Source organism: Neomonachus schauinslandi, chromosome 13 (genome assembly GCF_002201575.2).
Source record: "Neomonachus schauinslandi chromosome 13, ASM220157v2, whole genome shotgun sequence".
Lineage (NCBI taxonomy): Eukaryota > Metazoa > Chordata > Mammalia > Carnivora > Phocidae > Neomonachus > Neomonachus schauinslandi.
The window spans coordinates 69968640-69988656 of NC_058415.1; the positions used below are offsets into that span (position 1 = coordinate 69968640).

General features: G+C 41.2%; 1 protein-coding gene across 1 annotated transcript in view; it reads right to left on the reverse strand.

Moving 5' to 3' along the window:
- CTNNAL1 (catenin alpha like 1) overlaps positions 1–20017 on the reverse strand; it is a 65767-nt gene that overhangs the window by 17212 nt on the left and 28538 nt on the right. Inside the window, exons 4-10 of the mRNA XM_044920326.1 lie at positions 18932–19051; positions 16202–16291; positions 15011–15181; positions 11685–11885; positions 9183–9269; positions 5531–5689; positions 3129–3221 (exon numbers count right to left, since the gene is read on the reverse strand). Coding sequence (XP_044776261.1) covers positions 3129–3221; positions 5531–5689; positions 9183–9269; positions 11685–11885; positions 15011–15181; positions 16202–16291; positions 18932–19051 — 921 coding nt within the window. The remainder of the gene's footprint in view (positions 1–3128; positions 3222–5530; positions 5690–9182; positions 9270–11684; positions 11886–15010; positions 15182–16201; positions 16292–18931; positions 19052–20017) is intronic.

The following is a 20017-nucleotide window of genomic DNA, read 5'->3' on the forward strand; positions in this document are numbered from 1 at the left end:
TAGCAGTATCAGCAGTGGTAGGAGTGGTAACATACACGCACACCTATGAGCACACGGCAGATACGTTCTTGAGATACTGTCTCGGGGGCTCGATCTACATTGGTATTGACCTTCAGAAACACACAAACAAAATACATTTTCTCAACAGAGAGAGAGAAACTGAGGCTCGGGGACACCAAGTAACTAATACATGGCTATTCATTCACCTACTCTGTGCCAGGCACTATACCCGTGTTCCTGGAGCTGGGGAATAGCTACGAGTGAGACAGATGAAGACTCACACTATAATGGGGGGAGACAGATAATAAAAAACATACTAGTAAATGATAAGATATTGTAAGTTATGATAAATTATATGTATAAAAATAAAGAGTAAGGACGAGAGAGGGTGTTAGGTGGTCACGGAAAAGGTGGCACGTAAAGGCAAAGAACTAAAGGCCAGTGGGGCCAAAGGAAATCTAGGGCGAGCCATTTGGGATGAGGTGCGAGCACTTCTAGTGTGTTCAAGGATCAGCCAGTAGGCCAGTGTGACTGGACTGACATGAGAAAAGGGAAGGTCACCAGAGGCCGTGTGATGCGGGACATACACAGTAAGGACCGGACTTTACTGTGAGACAGGAAGTCACTGGAGAGCTTTCAGAAGACTGATATGGTCCACGTCATGCTACCTGTAAGGGAATTAGAGCTACGTGTTCCTCCTGGGGGGGCACAGTCACACACACACAGGACTTGACAAGGAGGTGGCAGCTTCATGAGCAAAACAAGGTTCCCCATCTTCAGGGAGGGCGGGCACATGGCTCTCCAGAGAACCACGAGCTAGATTTCAGTGGGACTTCCCTCTCGACCAGGAGCCATTGTATGCTGTACAAACTGCTCTGTTGTGTCCTGGATAGGATCTAACATTCTAAAGGAAATACAAAGATGACATAGCTGAAGTAGAGATGTCCAGAAATAAATACAAATTAACCCAGAGGCATGCTATATTTCCTTAAATGATCCCTTTGTGAAACAGATGGCAAAGACAAGGAGCAAAAGCTAAGGCTGTGAGAAAAAAAATGCTTCTCAAGTTATGGAAATTGACAACAGGCTCTATCACCATCCTGGGGAAGAAAGTACAGTTATTCCTAATATCCCTACTACAATAAAAACAGTAAGCAGAGAATTACAGCCAAATAGCAAGTAAGCCTTGAGGAAAGCAAGAGCTGATTGCATATGGCAGAAGAGACAAACCTTTTCATTCTACTGAAATACACTTAAAGCCAAGGCAAGCAGGATGAATCTCAAGTGGACAAGCAAATACTGAAGCCTTGGTTTCTCTTAATAAGGAGAGATCCTCTGGTTATAATAAACTGTTCAGCAGATGATCATTGCTAAGGGTGACTCATATACTTCCTCCTTCCATGATAAGCCTTTGACACTGTTCTCTACAGAGCACACATCCCTCCAACATTCAACATGCTTCTGCTAGAGGACACAGGCCACTATGGTCTCTAAGTCACTTGCACTGTTCTCAACTCTAAATCCAAGGGCTCTACATCTATCATGTAATACTACAGTTAGGAGTACGTCCTTTGGCTGACCATGATAAATGAAACAAGAACACCTGGTAAATTGTATTCTGGAGCTTAGACCTAAAAAAGAAAGGAAGTTCTGCCCCTCACTTTTCTCTTTAGATTAATTTGACAGGGACAATATTAAATGGGATATCAATTTTTAAAAGGCTCTGGAAAATTATAAAAAGTTGTATCTCAGGCGCCTGGGTGGCTCAGTTGGTTAAGCGACTGCCTTCGGCTCAGGTCATGATCCTGGAGTCCTGGGATCGAGTCCCACATCGGGCTCCCTGCTCAGCAGGGAGTCTGCTTCTCCCTCTGACCCTCCCCCCTCTCATGCTCTCTCTATCTCATTCTCTCTCTCAAATAAATAAATGAAATCTTTAAAAAAAAAAAAGTTGTATCTCAAAAAATTCAGAAAAAATTCACAACTCTTCCAAAAAAGCACAAGAACTTTCATTTCTACATATTCCTATGTAGTCATTTTCTTTTTTTTTTTTTTTAAGATTTATTTATTTTTAGAGAGGGGGTAGCACGAGCAGGAGGGGCAAAAGGAGAGGAAGAGAGAAAATCTCTGACACGGGGCTCGATCTCACGACCCTGAGATCGTGACCTGAGCCAAAACCAAGTGTTGGACACTTAACTGACTGAGCCACCCAAGCACCCCTCATTTTCTTATATATGTACATTTTACATAGTAGCAATTATAGTAAGTATACAAATACGTATCCTGCTTTTATCATCTAACATTTTAACAATACATTTTTCAATGTTGCTAATTCTAGCTATCATGATTATTATTTAAAGGTCATAATGTACTATTTGCCTACCTTAATTATCTTGCTTCCAACTGAATCTTATTATAAGTAATGCTGTAACAAACATTGCTTTTGGTTTTATTTTTCTAATTTCCTTATGTCCTTGGGAATCCTAGGTCAAAACACGTAAATATTTTTATGGCTTGGTCCATAATGGTAACTTATTTTTTTTAAAGGTTTTATTTATTTATTTGAGAGAGAGAGAGAGAGAGCATAAGTGGGGGAGAGGGGCAAAGGGAGAGGGAAAAGCAGACTCCCCACTGAACAGGGAGCCCGACGTGGGGCTTGATCCTAGGACCCTGAGATCATGACCTGAGCCAAAGGCAAACACTTAACTGACTGAACCAGCCAGGCGCCCCTAAGATTTTATTTTTTTAAGTAATCTCTATACCCAATACAGGGCTGGAACCCACAACCCCAAGACCAAGAGCTGCACGCTCACACTCCAGCCAGGCACCCCAGTAAATTACTTTTCAAATATGTCACTACGACCTGCACTGCAAACAGCTTTACTGAAAATAAATATAAACTAGGACATCAATTAAATGGGCCAATCTCCAGTTTTGCAGAGGAGCAGCATCAGCATGGAATGTCAGCTATGTTCTGGCACACTATCAGTGAAAATTCCATTATCTTCTTCATCACTCTCAGTAGATTTGACCTCTAGTTATGCAGAACCACACACATTTTCCTTCCACACAATTTGTTATGACACTCAGACAAGACATAATATAAAGGAATGATCTGCTATTGATCATACCTGTTGGCCAGTCACCTGAAATGTCTCCTCTGCATGTACACAGGTTATTTCAAGAGGTTCTGTCCCAGATATATGGCGTAACAATCGACAGACCTATGAGAAAACATTTCTACAGTTCAACCTCCACCTTCTCGTTCTTCACAATCCAGGCTTTCATTTTATAATAAATAAAGGAAATAAAGCCTTACACAGAAAACTTATTAAAACCTTATTAAATTAAACCTTATTTATTAAAAATCAAGTTGTATATTACTTAGAAGATTATTATACTACTATATTGGTCACCAACAGATTTTCTAGGAATAAAGCAGGAATGCATAAGGGTAGAGCATATTGTCTCTTTGTCTCTATTTCTTATCTCATTATGGCAAGTGGTCACAGAATATTAAAACCCGAAGGAATCTCTGAAAGAATCTAGTAAGTGCCCACACACTGTATGTATGAAGAAACTTCACTCAGAGAAGTGATTTGCCCAAGGTCCTCAGGTATACTATGTCAAGCTACACATTCTTTTTTTTTTATTTTGACAGAGAGAGACCCAGCGATAGAGGGAACACAAGCAGAGGGAGTGGGACAGGGAGAAGCAGGCTTCCCGCTGTGACCTGAGCGGAGCTTAATGACTGGGCCATCCAGGCACCCCCAAGCTATACATTCTATCAACAAACAACACTTCCTCTCAGGGTCAATTAATTAACACACCTTTCACTGGAGAAAACACTGGATTAGGAAAGGCTGATGTAATGAGAAAAGAGCCTTTATCAGAGAAAATTATTGAAAATCTTCAGACTTGAGACAGAAAACATTTTTTTCACTTAAAAATTTTGCTGCAGGATTCCTATACATAGCAAGATTAAACTGTTTACAGTCATAATACTTGGTTTATAAACATAACAGCAGCATAACAGGTGAAGGTAATCAAAAGGTACGAATCTCCAGCTATAAGATAAATATGTTCTGAGGATATAATATGTAAGACTAGAATTAACAGTACTCTTTTGTATACTTGAAAGTTGCTAAGAGAGTAGATCTTACAAGTTCTACTTGTAAGGAAGGAAAAATAATTTTCTGTAACTATCTGAGGTGATGGATGTTAACCAAATTTATTGTGGTGATCATTTCAAAATACATACGTATTTGAGATTATGTTGTACACCTTAAACTTACACAATGTTATATGTCAATTACATGCTTAAAAACTATTTTAAAAAACATAATCATCAAATCCATTGTAAAATGGAGACGTATCTATAGTCATTTTAAGAATGCTCCCTAGCAGTTTTCTTTTTTCTTTTTTTTCCCTAGCAGTTTTCATATGTACGCAAGTAAAGGAGAGAAAGGTAGTCGACTTAGTCTAAAGGTTCCTTCTAACCATTATTTGGTGAGCTGGGGACAGCAGGTAATATGGAGACAGCTCTATGGTTTGTATCTGTGCATTTATATATATGCTGGATATACCTGATATGCACAAGTTATACACAGCTTAAGTATACATTTTTTACTAAGAGATGTCTAGTGTTTTCAATAAGTGAAAGGCTTAGAATATCAACTAATAATTGAAATTATAGCAAAAGTGGCAGGTGAAGCACCAGTAACACCCAACAGAGGTTTGGGCAGAACAGAAGAGGTTCAGAGGAGGAATACTGTGCTGAATGTCTTTTGTCCGTCCACATCCACTCTCCTTTCTCCTCAAACTGCTTTATGCCCTGGGAGACTGACATTTGTGGTCTCCAGCTATGTTTGGCCAATGGGAAGCCCCAGCAATAGACCAGCAGGAATGCAAACAGTAAGGGCCTTTATTCTCATGCTTTTTCCCTGCAGGGTTGCCTTGGGCTGTGGCTCTGCGTCTAGTCTTGAAATCAGAACCTCTCACGGTGGCTTTCTGAAAGACTCTATGCCTTCCAGTTTCCAATAACCACTCCTCTCCCCATTAATTTGGGCCTACCAGCAGTACCAGCTCTGCTATCACTAACCCCAATTACTGTACTCCCACGGTTCCCCCTACACCATGTCTATGTAATTGTAAACAGCTCCTTTATTAGTCTCTTTAAATTATCCTAATTCAAGTGTGCCATCTCTTTCCTGCTGAGACCCCACAGGTTCAAAGAGAAACACGGTCATAGGATGTGTCTCCACTGCTCTACTCCTAAGCCTAGCCTCTCTGAGAGAATAAGGACAAGAGGATTAGTAAGTGTATCTGCGGGTTCCAGCATTTTTTGTTTTGTTTTAGAGGCCAGATTGTTTTAAGAACAGGACAGATAAACATTGTATCTTTAAGATTCCAAAGGAGACAGAGAAAATGCTCATATAAATTACCCCCAAACTATATTTGTGTCAATATTCCCTGATGATGGTACGGCTATCATGAAACCACAATTTCTTTAACAAACAAACCTATTACTCACCTCAACAAGCTGCTCTTTCTGTTCAGAGAGTTTACAGGCATACTCGGCCAAACCTTCTAAATTTCCTTCTACTCCAGTAAGTTTTAATGCTTTTAGGACCACATGATCAGCATGGTATTTTAACAGATCTGCTGTCAGCTGGGTTGCTGTCCTGTGAAGCTGCAGATGTGGGGGGTGAAGGGCAATGAAAGAAACACAACAATCAGGTTTTGTCATCAAGCAGCTCACAAGCACTTTAAAAATGAAAAGGAGCAGTCCCCACTTGATCCACTGAGAGAGGAAAGCATAAAATTCCTGTGGCAACAGTAGCAGTTGGGCCGCACAGGGGAGCTTGTCCTTTCTCCCAGGCAGGAGTGACAGGGACATCTTTGAGTCCCCTCATGTGGGCAGAACTGCTGTCTGCAGAAGATGACCTGCTCAGCTAGTGTGGCATGGCTGGTCCCTTTCTCATCCTGCTATTAACTAGTTCTTGCCCACATAGCTTCTCTCTCACTTAAAAAATGCTTCCACTACTCTGGAAGTTAGTAAGAAACACAACAGTATTAAGAGGACAGTATTCAGAGTACTATGAGGATAATCAAATGGCAGTTCATGATCAGTAAGGTTTAATAGACTTTTGAAAAGGTACTGATGTGAGATTCAATCAATTAGGTATTCAACACAATTTTATTAGATACCCAGGTCATGGCAGACACTGTATTAGAGGCTGGACATACAGACAAGTAGGACATACTCCCTTCCCTCAGGGGGTTACAGCCCACCTGTAGTTGCTATCTAGAACTTTACTCCCCAACTCTTGGGTCACAGGATAAATGACAGACAAAGGGTAACCAAAACCCCGAGGCTGTATTTGACTTGGAATGGATTTTAAGCATGGCCCACTCTCAGCAGATATCTTTGGGTACTATTAACTCCAAAATCTTCCCTTCATCCTGCTTTTTGTTAAAGAAAAAAAAAAAATCATGTGATGGGTTATTCTGGGGTTCTCCAGGAAGAGATTGTTTTTAATAACACTGTCCTAAGGAAAATCTGACTTTGAACGAAGCCTATTGAATGAAGTGATTTTTTTTTTCCTGGAAATAATCCAATGTCAATTCAAATTACAGGACTTTCTACAAAATTAACAATGGAGTAGTCCGCATTCATGCAATCAAGTGAGAATAATTACAGTCAGAAACAAAGACATTAAAATGTACTTTCCTTTGGAAACTAAATGCCACATAAGAATTTTAAAAGATTTTATTTAACCATCAGGGCCTTAGAGAATACCTAATGCCAGCCCTTTATTTTACAGACTATGAAACAGGTCCTTAGAGACTGAGTGACTTGCCCACAGTCACGTAAATCTGAGTGGTTCTAGAGACAACTTATTACCACGCCTAAGGGAGGAAGGGTGAATAAACCCAAAGTTCCACTCTGCGCAATGAACTGACAGCGGTTTTATAGAGACCATCTGCCTTAATCATTATAAAAATTCTTCTAAGGGCGCCTGGGTGGCTCAGCCGTTAAACGTCTGCCTTCGGCTCAGGTCAGGATCCCAGGGTCCTGGGATCGAGCCCGACATCAGGCTCCCTGCTCAACAGGAAGCCTGCATCTCCCTCTCCCACTCCCCCTGCTTGTGTTCCCTCTCTCACTGTCTCTCTCTCTGTCAAATAAATAAATAAAATCTTAAAAAAAAAAATTCTTCTAGGTTGATGTTGTTACACTCATTTCAGAGGTAAAGAAAATGAAGCTGGTGGAAAGCTGCTCAGTCTATCACCAAAGGATTTAATCCTCTTACTGATAGTCAAATTTTACCAATAGTTTAGTTAAAATTGAATAGGCTGGAAAACATGGATAGGCTTTTTTTTAAACCAAAGAAAACCATAACATCCTTCTATGTTTAATAAGATGGTAAAATGAAGGTCCACTAAAATGTGAAACGAATCATCATGTATATAATTTATCAAAGAAAACCAAAACCCAATTCCATTCTCTTGAACCCCTGACTGTGCAAAATATAAAAGAATAAGGGAATTAGAGATAAGGAAGCTCTGTTTGGAGAGCTGATGGGTGCTTACTGGGTGCAGCCTAGAGTAGAGGGAGCAGGACGGCACAGGAGCTGCCGTGAGGAGCTGGAGGGCCCCACAGGAGGGCCTCTGAAGAACACACGCAATCATCCAGGAGAGACAAAGTCAGCCTAAACAGAGCCCAAAGCATCCTGTAAGGGCACCAGTTTCAAAGAACTTTCCACCTTCCTACTTCCTCTCTTTTGGCCTTGAGCCACACACACCTGGCAAAGATCGGGAACTAAAGCTAAGAGGGAGGGGGGAAAAGGAAGAAAGGTGTGAAAAGAGATCAGAGACCACACACACATTTCCCAAAAGCCATAGGCGAGGCTGAGAGCTGGGAAACAGGGATAAGTCCTATAATTGAATGAATAGCAAAGCAGCAATTAATATATTGGAGAAATCATTCTAATTATGGAACTGAGATTGTGTTTCATGACCTAAGGCAGGGACTGGCAAACTTAGTCTGTAAAGGGCCACGTAGGGAATATTTTAGGCTTTTCAGGCTGCACAGTGTCTACTGCAACTACTCAATTCTGCCGTTGTGAAAAAACAGTAGACAATATGTAAGCACACGGGCAGGACTATGTCTCCCCAAACTTGACTTAAAACAGACAGCCTGGATGTAGTTGGCAAACATCTGACTTGCAGTGACTTTCAATAACCTGAGAGTGATCAAATAAGTCATGAGATGACCAAGTTTTGCAGGAAGCAGGGAATTCTCAACCAAAAAATATTTTTAAAAATCAATTACATTAAGGTTATAGTTTATATACAGCAAAATGTACCAAGGGTACAGTTTGATGAGTTTTGACATTTATATCTACGTAACCACCACCACAATCAGTATTTAATACATTTCCTTTTTTTTTTTTAAAGATTTTATTTATTTATTTGAGAGAGACAATGAGATAGAGAGAGCATGAGAGGGGGGAGGGTCAGAGGGAGAAGCAGACTCCCTGCCAAGCAGGGAGCCCGATGCGGGACTCGATCCAGGGACTCCAGGATCATGGCCTGAGCTGAAGGCAGTCGCTTAACCAACTGAGCCACCCAGGTGCCCTTTAATACATTTCCTTTATCACCCAAAGTTCTCCTATGCCCCTTTGTAGTAAATATCCCCCAACTTCTGACCCCAGGCAGCCACTGATCTGGTTTCTGTCACTATAAATTAGTATTGCCTTTGCTAGAATTCCTTCTAAATGGAATTATATATATACACATCCACTCACACACAAACACACACTCTTTGGTGTCTGACCTCTTTCAGTGTTATGTTTTAGTGATTCATCCATATGATTACCTGTATCGATATTGTTCCTTTTTACTACTGAATAATACTTGTTACAGTTATATACCAAAATTCATTTATTGATTCCTCTGTGAATGGAAACTTAGACTGTTTCCTGTTTGGGGCTATTATAAATAAAGCTGCTATGAACATCCATGTACAAGCTTTGAGAAGGACGGCATTACAAAAAACTGGCTTCAAAATGGAAAACCATCTTCTGGTCACACAGACATACTAATACTAATGCACTTCGTACATACCATGCCACATAAACTAGCAAAAGATTAAAAGAGGCTAAATTTCAAACTATACTTACTTCTTTCTTAAGTTCTTTGAGACTGTGACTGATTTTCAATACAGCGAGTTCTAGTTCTTCAGCAATACTTTTTGTTTTCTTGCTTTGCTAAAAATTAAAAATATATATACATAGTGTTACCTCATCTTTTTAATCTGGTAATTCCAATTTCACTTGAACAATAAATTATAATAAATGTTTAATATCATTCTGTGAGTTATAAAAAAAGTAGATTTTAAAAATTCACCTTTTTATGGACAGAATGGAAAATAGAATTTTAACTATCTAGTTATATTTTCCCATTGTAACTATAAAAAGATGAATTTTTAAAATCTCATTTTGTTAATAAATTTATCATGTCTAAAATGATTCTATTTTATCTTCTGCCCAGAATGCTCATCTCTTCGCTCTTAATGGAGTTAAAAATTAAAATCCTATTTACCTTTAAGTCTCTACATAAATGTCTCTTTCTCAGAAAGGCCTTTTCAGATCACACAATCTAAATTAGGCTCTCTTCTTACCCATTCTAATCTTTCTCTAAGTAATTATTTTAGTTTACAATTACATATTTACTTTTTTTATTTTATTTTTTTTGATTAAAGTCAATCTTCCCCACTAGGCCTTGGTAAGCTCCATGAAGGCTGAGATCACATTTATTTTGCTCACCAATGAATACATAATACCTGGCACAGCAAATGTAAGGTAGAGGTACTCAGTTCTTTGAGTGGATAAATCAAAGTTAAATGCCAATATCTTCAAGGAGTCTTCTTGATTCCTCTCCCTAAATATAAATTTGCCCTCCTTCAAGTCCCTGCAACACATGGTCTGTACCTCTGGTAGGACACTTAACAAAGCTTTCTGTACTTGTCTTACCCCTTCCCACACTTTTCTCCACTGCAAAATTCTTGGAGGCAAAGATTTTATCTTATTCATCTTTAGATTTCCGGTGCTTGGCATACAAAAGGCACTCAGTAACAAATGCTGAAAAAAATGAATGAATGAACAATACATCTGGCATGCAGACTCAGAGATCTGAGCGCTTGTGAAATATGGGAAAGGTGCTAATTACAAATTTAAGTGTTGACAGACTCGGATTCCCAACACAGCATTTCCTCACAGAAACTCTTCATGTTGACTGTTGGGTTTAAAATTTAAAACTGAAGCAATCTACACTTCAGATTAGATATCACATAGATATTTCAAAGTAATCACAAAATATTGCTTTTAGCCGTGACAGCACTCTACTCTAGGTTAATTTCCCGTTAATATGAGCATTTGCACTGTCATGATGCCAAGGAATAGGAGAAATCTTGATTTATATCCACTCTTCATTCAAAAACCAATCGCTTTACATGAAAGTCAACTGCTGCTTCATTCACTATTCTCAGCCACATTCACCCCTCTTTGTCTTTACTGCCAAAGCTTTTGTTCACAGCTGCCATGTTTGCTCCATCTACACTGTACGTTGTAAATCACATTAAATACTTTTTTTGACATACCCTAGGTCTAAGAAATAAATAAATAGTGCCACAGCCCAGTCTCAAGCCTCTACCTTTCAATTTTGTAACCACTCTCTACAAGAGTCTGGATACACACTTTCTATGTTGTCCCACTCTGTCCATCTTTTTTTTAATTTTTTTTAAGGAAACTCTACACCACATATGGGGCTCGAACTCATGACCCCAAGATCAAGAGTTGCATGCTCTATCATAAGCCAGCCAGGGACCCCCAACTCTGTCCATCTTTACCATTCTCACTACATAACCTCCCAGGCTATATGCACACCGGCAGTCTACCTGAGAGGTAGGCTGCTTACAATCTTAGACCAGGAATCAGTGCAAGGTTGAAAAATTTTTTACCTGCTTGCTGGATCTACCCTTGTCTTCACTGAGTCTAGGCGTCAATAAATTGTCTAAATTGTTGTTCTGTAGGGGCGCCTGGGTGGCTTAGTTGGTTAAGTGTTTGACTCTTGATTCCCTCTCAGGTTATGATCTCAGGGTTGTGAGATCGAGCCCCACCTCAGGCTCCATGCTCACATTCTCTCTCTCCCTCTCCCTCCCCCCTTCCCTTCCTTCTTTCTCTAAAAAATAATAAAATAAATTGTTGTGTCTATAAATCAGCTGTCCTCAGAGTTAAGCACTGTGCACGTGTGAATGGCTTTGGCAGTAAGACTCAGGGGACGAGAACCTCTAGGTAGGGCTCTTCACTCTGAAGAAACATTTTGGGGAGGAATTTTCCAGAGGCGAGTTTGGTGGACGAGTGGGGATTATGGGATGAACTTGTGATAGTGATGGTGGTACAGAATGAGGCTGGCCAGGATGAGCAACTGAGAAACAGCAGGCCTAGAAATGGCAAGTACTGTGAGCGCTGGATGGGAAGGATGCTTCGGGCCAAGAAGGAGGGAGAAAAGGGATGAGACATCCTTGTCCCATTCCAGACCACATTCATGTTAGCTTCCACAATTCTCAGAGCTTTTGGAAAAAGCTATTGTATAGGATCGCTCTGACGAAAAAAAGTTCTTACACTTTGAATCCACACAGAAAGTAACTGCTGCAGTTCCAGTCTTGCCTGAGTTGACAGTTCCAAGATGCGTTCCCTGTGCTCATGGCTGGTGTAGGCAGAATCAGTAAAGTCCTCAGTGCGCTCCAAAATGACTTCTAGAGTAGCAGAAAGATTCTCTTTTGACTGAAAATAAAGATTCTCCAGAAGAGCTTCAATACTCATCTGAGAACAGAAAGGATATCCATCTGCATGAGTCAATATTCCCACATAACCAAATGGGCTGTAACTTCTAAGAGTGCCCAGAGAGACACTAGCAATTTCCTTCCCTGTCTGAGGGCTCGGGGGGAAATACAACCTCTAGTGATGACTCTATTCTCCAGGACACGTTGCTCAAGGGCCACCAGCAACCATGCAGAGATTCACTACAACAGCTGTTAATACAACAGTCCTATGAAGTCAGTAAATACTAAGGCAGAAAAGCATGATCATGTAGCAACCGGTAGGAAAAATGAACCAGCCCACAGGTAGAGAATTTGCACCTGAGAAAATGCTGAGGCAAAGTCCTGAAAGATGCTACACCCAAATATGAACTTGTGCTGAGCCCAGGGGGACAGGGTACGGAGGGTGTGGGTATGGGAAGGGCTGGGAAAGGCACCAAATTTTCCTTCCTTAATTCAGCAAAACTCTCCTAGTAACCTAATCGGTCTCCCTACATTCTGACTTATGTCCGACAGCACCTCCCTGACCAAAACCTTCTCTACCATCCTCTACCTGTATCATCTTTCTAAAATGGAAAGCTTCTGATATTGCCACCTCCCTCCAACTGACTCCTCACCACGTATAAAATTAAGCTCAAATTTCTACTGCATAACACAAAATCCTCTAGGGTCTTGACTTTATAGATCTTTCTGACAGTCTGTCCAACCACCCCTCAAGTTCCCAACAACCTGTCACTTCAGTCATCCTGTGCTCAGAGTTCCCGGAACGCGTGACGGACACGTGTTCACTGGCGCATCTTTCTCTCTCTCAGCTGCCTACGTGACACTATGCCGCTGCAGCTGGGTCTAAACGCCAGCCCATGAGCGGAGTCACAAAACAACTTGGGCCAAGAGGCGATCCGCGGTGATGACCATGACTGTGCTCACACTGAATGTGCTAGTAAGAATAGCTTACATTTGTTTAGCACTTTAAAGTCCTTTCACAAACATAGTCTCAAGTTAATCCTTACATCTGACCCACTTTCACAGGACCCACGAAAATACCAAGATTTGGGAAGGTCAAGAGGCCATAGTCGGGGCCTGCTTCCCCTCCTCCTCTTGGCCCAAGGTGTCTCCAGTAACCACCCCATCCTAGGTAGATGGCATTTTTTTTTTAAGCTAGGAAAGAACATGGATAAAAGTGAGGTATGGAATTGACAAGGAGCATCTGAGAATTTAGAATTTAAACAGAATTACAACATAAAAATCAATCATGTTGACCATACACCATTTATGTTAAGGTTTTTGATTCTCCCCTTTGAAAGAACATACACATGCTTTTAAACAGCAGCTGAGGGGTGCCTGGGTGGCTCAGTTGGTTCAGCATCTGCCTTCGGCTCAGGTCATGGTCCCAGGGCCCTGGGATCAAGTCCCGCATCCGGCTCCCTGCTCAGTGGCGAGCCTGCTTGTCCCTCTCCCTCTACCTGCAGCTCCCTCTGCTTGTGCTCTCTCTCTCTCTGACAAATAAATAGTTTTAAAAAAATGTTTTTAAAAATAAAATTAAAAAAACAGCAAATGAGTAGAGTTGTTTTTTCAAAAGCCATTCATTTATATGGTTTCCTAAGATTCGTCCACATATTCACAGTACCGAGCACAGTAAAGCATCCCGTCTCCGTCTACAGATTATACTCTCCACCAGGAAAAATGGTAAGATGCCAAAAAGATACCCACTGACGGTGAGATGGAGTCTATCCGTAACAGCTCCGCCCTGCAGACTGCAGCTGGTGAAGGGTCAGCAGCTAGCCCGGCTGCAGCAGCCTCAGGCACAGCTCCACCCCGAGGTAACCTGGAGCCCAAGGGTAGCAGCAAGAAGCAAAAGACTTGGCTCTCATCCTATTTGTTTCCCTAATTATCCTTTAACCCTTGAGAAGACATCTCCCCCTCGGCCTTTATAAAAAGAGGGGATTAGAAAAATAAGCTCTAAGATCCCTCAGGCAATACAAACTCTAAAACCATGACTGGTCTTTGTAGCTTCTTTCCCCTCAGAAAGAGAGTTAGGGCAGGACCAGCAGCATACAGGCAAACCCACAGGCATCAACTGAAAGGACACGGACTTTGGGATTAGCGAGTCCTGGTTCTAAAGAAGGGTTCCACCACTTACTAGCTTTCCTCCTCAAAAACACAATGATAATAGTACCCACCTAAAAGGGAAGTTAGTGATTAAATTAGATACTATTCAGGAAGACAACAGCCCCTAAAAATAACTGTTCTTTCCATGACTTTCTTTCACCCCATGTTCCTACCTAAGTAGGAATTAAAAAGATGGAAGGAATGCCATCTTCATTGCAGCCCTTAGCCTATAGATAACTGCCAAGGGCCTCAGTCTTCCCAGCTGTTAAATGAGGGCTTGTACGAGATGATTTCCTAGGGCCCTCCTCAATCAGACCCAGAGAGCACCTTCACCAGCTCTCTGACTTCCCATGAGAAGTTCTGCCCGAAAATGGGGGGGATTCTGAGTCAGACTGCCTGGTTTCAAATCCTAACTCTGGCACTTCCTTGCTGGCAAATTACTTAATCTCTATTTCTCAGTCTCCCCAACAGTATAGTAGCAATAGTTCTTATAGGATTTTACAGGTACATACATTTAAAGCATTCGGAACAGGGTTGGCACAGAGTAAATGCTCAATAATACATGTTAGCATGTATCAGTGTTCATTCCAGATTTTAATTAACATGAATACTATTACTATTATTAAAGTCTCAAAATATCCACCCTAGAGCTCAGGGAAGAGTAGGGATTCCAGCAGAAACCATTTGCTGTCTGTCACCTGCCACGGACGGATAGCACAGCACTGCTCAAAAGACTGGGCAGGGAACACCTTTCTAAACAGAGGACAGGAGGCTTCTGCTGAACCATGCAGTGACACAGGGCCCGGCAGCTACCATAACCCCAGACCAACATTCTCCGTACAAACTACACTAAACCAAATGTTACCGAATATTAAGTTTATACAGAGTGACACTATGTTAAAGAAAAATCTCTGCTTTTGTGAAGCATCTATCCTAAAATATTATACCAGAACATGGATACTACCTCTAAAGATGTTCCTCTGATATGGAAAGAAAAAAATACATTCTCTCTATTCTTACCTTGAATTCTTTAATTCCAGTAAAAATACTGACAGATGAAATGTCAGTCTCTCCATTTGGTTTGCAGTCAGTCACAATTTCAATCACCTTATCTAATGCCACTTTCATTCGGTCAAATACTCCCTCTTTGTTTTTATGGGCTGATTCGCAGTTGGGATGCCTGAGACATGTCTTCAAAACAATTGAAAATTTTTATTTTCAGATTGGGCCCATACCATAATACACAAAATCTTACAGAGAACATATCATGCTAATAAAAATGGTTCTTTACCAAAATCTCCTGGGTCCCTGGCTCACCCAGCTGCTTCTCCTCACTAAAAGTGGAAGCAGGATGAGTAAAAAGTGATAGCAAGGTTAAGTGAAAAAGGCAGAGTGCAAAACTGTATCTTTATACCTCAATAAGTTCACTTAAAATTTGGGGGGAACTATCTTCATCACAATTAAAACTATTTTAAAATGTTGCCTTCCCTGTGCAAAACCTAAAAAAGAACGAGGACGAGCACACATGAACACATGTTCTATGACAGTGGATATATCTTTGACTTTTTAAGAATGATGTGAATGAAAGCTGCTCAGGGGGCCTCCATGTGAACAGAGCCTTGCAAGCCGGCTCCAGGGAGCTGTTGTAGTGGCCTCACTAACCCAGCCTAGAGTAAATCCTGCTAGCAGACAAGGCAATTCTAAATAAACTGCTCACGAGCTGTTGACTAGTTTTTTCTTGAATTGTACCGAGTTGCTGGCCAGCTGCTGTTTGGAATCACCAGCGCTCAACTGACAATTTTGTTAATAGTAGAATAAGGAACCAGACATATGAATTTACAGAATAAACAAACCAAAGGCTGGATTAATATTCCACTGTTACTTAACAGATTCTAACTTGCCTCGCTTTTTCGACAGTACATGTGTTGGCTCCCTGACAAGCCTGGCAAACCCTGTGGGCAGTGACCATGTGTGACAGGCCCCGACTCCCGGCACCTCACACGCCACCTTGTGCTTGGCTGCTCACGGAGCGCTGACTCGCGGACTGACTGCCGCCGTCTGGAACCGGGGAAGGAAGTGAGCCTTCTTGCTAAAGGATAACTGAGATCTGACTGCTGTAGCCTATGCTCCAAGTTATCACTTCGACCTTTTTAAAAATGTAAACCATATAAAGTAGATGCATTTAAGCAGGTAAAACAAAAGGGTCCCTACCTTTGAGGCTGTGAGAAGCATCATTGTACACTTTTCAAGAACTGCCCTGGCTGCTGCCATTTTTGCCTTTTTCTTCTCGTCTTTCAGATCCTAAAAAAGAAATAAAACCACTGAGCGGTCTAGGATCCTGCAAACAATTTCATGAAAAAAATCATTTACGCAACAAGAATCAATTAAGTAACATTGTTTAAAAAGTGACAAAGTGAAAAAAACCAGGATAAAGTTTGATAAAATGTCACCGCTTTGATCTAAATCCATCAACACACTGTGGAAAGAAGGAGGTGCCCTTACTGAGGGTGGCAGAGCCAGGGCCTGAGGGCCTGAGATGGAGCAGCGGGAGGCCTCGCGGCTCGCACGCTGGTGGCCTGCACACCTGACATTCTTGTGCCCACGTGGATATACCTCACTCCCGACCCGAAACAACCGTCCTATGCTTTACTCTGTTAAGAGTGACCTAGTTAGGGCGCCTGGGTGGCTCAGTTGGTTAAGCGACTGCCTTCGGCTCAGGTCATGATCCTGGAGTCCTGGGATCAAGTCCCGCATCGGGCTCCCTGCTCAGCAGGGGGTCTGCTTCTCCCTCTGACCCTCCCCCCTCTCATGCTCTCTCTATCTCATTCTCTCTCTCAAATAAATTTAAAAAAAAAAATCTTTAAAAAAAAAAAAGAGTGACCTAGTTATCAAGCAGTTATGGGTTATTATTTCCTTCAGATTAGATACTTAGAAGTCAACTCTTTCAGAGACCATGTCTGGTTAAACTTAACCAATATGCTGCTCTGAAACAGTCTTTTTTTTTTTTTTTTTTAAGATTTTATTTATTTATTTGACAGAGAGAGAGACAGCGAGAGCAGGAACAAAAGCAGGGGGAGCGGGAGAGGGAGAAGCAGGCTTCCCGGTGAGCAGGGAATCCGATGTGGGCCTTGATCCCAGGACCCCGGGATCATGACCTGAGCAGAAGGCAGCCGCTTAACGACTGAGCCACCCAGGCGCCCCTGCTCTGAAACAATCTGAAGATGTTTCTTGGGTCTATCATTTTCCCCAACTAGATTATGAAATCTGGAGCAGGCACCATGCTTTGAATTATTTTCTTTTAGTTTCTCTTCATAGAGCCCTTGATAAGGATGTGTGCTATTACAGAAAGTACCTAAACAGTGTGATCAAATCTAGAACCAAATACTCTTATAATAATTTGGTCATGGCCATCTAAATCAGAGGTCAGCAGCCATTTTCAACAGAAGGCCAGATAATAAATTTTTCAGGCTTTCTGGGTCAGAGTCTGAAACAACTACTTAATTCTGCCATTGCAGTGTGAAAGCCACCCTGAGACAATCCATAAACAAACTAACATGGCTGTGTCCCAACAAAACTTTACTTATGGACACTGAAATTTGAATTACACAAAATTTTCACCTGTCACATTAGTCAGTCTTTCCATTTGTGGGTTGTAGGCCATACAAGACACCATCTATTGTACGGTGATAACAAATGAGCGAAAAAGAGGGCATCTCAATCTGTTAGAGAGGTCTAGTCCCCAGGACAAAAAGAGGCCTCCATAAAACCCAAATTGTCCAAGAAGCACTAGGTGAAGCATACAAACCAGCCTGCCACTTTCCAGGTCAATACCCCTCTTCCAGCTCCAGCTACAACCAGGAAAGTTCACATCCAACATGATGATACTCTATGGGACTACACCAAAACATCTCAAGAGGTCCCTTATTATATATCTAACCTGCTGACAAGATGAACTAATGCATGAATACCCCAACAAAGAAAAGTCAACTCTAAATATAATATGGTCTTCCACCTCCCTAAATTTGGGGGGCTTACAGTCTAAATTAAGGAACAGACCTATAAAACACTAATATCACAGTGTAGGTTAAAAACTACAGGCTCCAAAATCAGACATAACGAAGTTTCACCTGCTAGATGAGTGACCTTGGGAAAGTTTATTATCCTCTCAGGTTCTATCTCCTCAGGTGTAAAACAGTAATAACAATACCTGTCTTATAGGAATGTTTTCAAAATTAATGAGATCATGTGTATCAAGTACCTAACACATAGCTAATGCAGATAAATAATGGCTTGACTTATTACTACTGAGAGAACTGACAGAAATAGATAACAGCAGAATAATACATAACACGTTACAAAAACAGAAACAGAATAAAATACTAACAGAATATATATGATGACTCAATTTATTTGCCTGAGCCCTGGTAGAAGAGTCAAATGTATTTTCCTAAAAGAGGAAGTATTAGATCTGAGCCCTGAAGGCAAATATGACCTTTCCTAGTATGTGTGCTAAGAACATATTTAACTGGGGCGCCTGGGTGGCTCAGTTGGTTGGGCAACTGCCTTCGGCTCGGGTCGTGATCCTGGAGTCCCGGGATCGAGCCCCACATCAGGCTCCCTGCTGAGCAGGGAGTCTGCTTCTCCCTCTGACCGTCCCCCATCTCATGCTCTCTCTCTATATCTCATTCTCTCCCTCAAATAAATAAATAAAATCTTTAAAAAAAAAAAAGAACATATTTAACTATTACATGTATGCAAAAAAAAAAAAAGTCACGTAAATTTACTTACTTTATCCTAGCTCCTTTATGAAAGGCTTTCAACACCAAGGTTATAAATCTAATAAGCAAATAAACCAACCCAGATAATCACAAAGATCACACCTCCACCCAAATGAAAAAGTATGCATGTATTTGAAAATGTTTAAATGTGGTAAACACATACATTTTGTCTATCTCCAGTTAGATGTGCAAACTCCACCATTTCATTTCCAAATTGACTGAATATTTGGACAAACTCTTGAAAGCTATTCACTTTCTCTAGTCTTTCCATAGTTGCAAGAACCTGCAAAACAGAGAATATTTGATTGTCAGGTGTAGACATGAAAGAGACTGAGATGTCAAGTCTGAATAGAAAGGAAAAAGGAGAAACTCTGAATTCTAGGGGAGAGCTGAGAAGGAGTCGTCACAGGGGAAGACAGGGAAGGAGGAGCCCAGAGAAGTAGAAGCACATCCAAAGGTTAGAATCATCTAGAGAATGATTTGTTTTTATGATGGGGAGACCTGAGCTTACTTGAAAATTAAAAGGAAAAAGAGTACAAGAAACACCTTGATATACAGGAGGAGATCATTTATGTAGCAAAGTCTGGAGAAGGTGGACATGTGCAGGACAGAGGTAATCCTATCTTCAGAGAACTAGGGAGACAGGGAGGATAAAGGTAATACACAGAAGCCTTAAGGTCCACTTTGGGGAACCCCATTCTTCCCAAGAAAGTGGAAGGAAGGTCACCTGCACAGTGAGGAGTGGAAAGGAAGGTGTGGTGCTTCGAGAGCAGGAAAACAGTATGGATCAGTCAGGAATTGTCTGTGTTGAATAAATTAACTGCCAAGAGGCTTTGGGTAGCCAGGGGCAAAAAAAAAAGTGAGAAACCAATAGTAGAGCCGACAGACAATGTTAGGTGTTTTCTTGATATTAAAAGTAAAGTAAATAGATGTGAAATATATTTTCAAATAATTTTCCCTTAAAATAATAGTACTGGATTAGCTTTCGTCAGACCAAGATAGGTAAAGAAAACACAGATATCCTGTGTTTACTTTTGAAAATGAGGATATGATGGCTGTTTGGCACGTTAACCTGCGCTGGCAGCTCAGGAAGTCCAGGCGACTAGCACAGATAAGGCAGATTGCTACCGCTGAGCAGAAACTCCATCTTTCAAAGAGATAGGGTTTTTTTTCCTATCCCTCCAGCACTGCCCGATCCACCTCTCCAATTTCTTTTTTGCTTGAAACTCACACTCTTTAGTTCACTCAA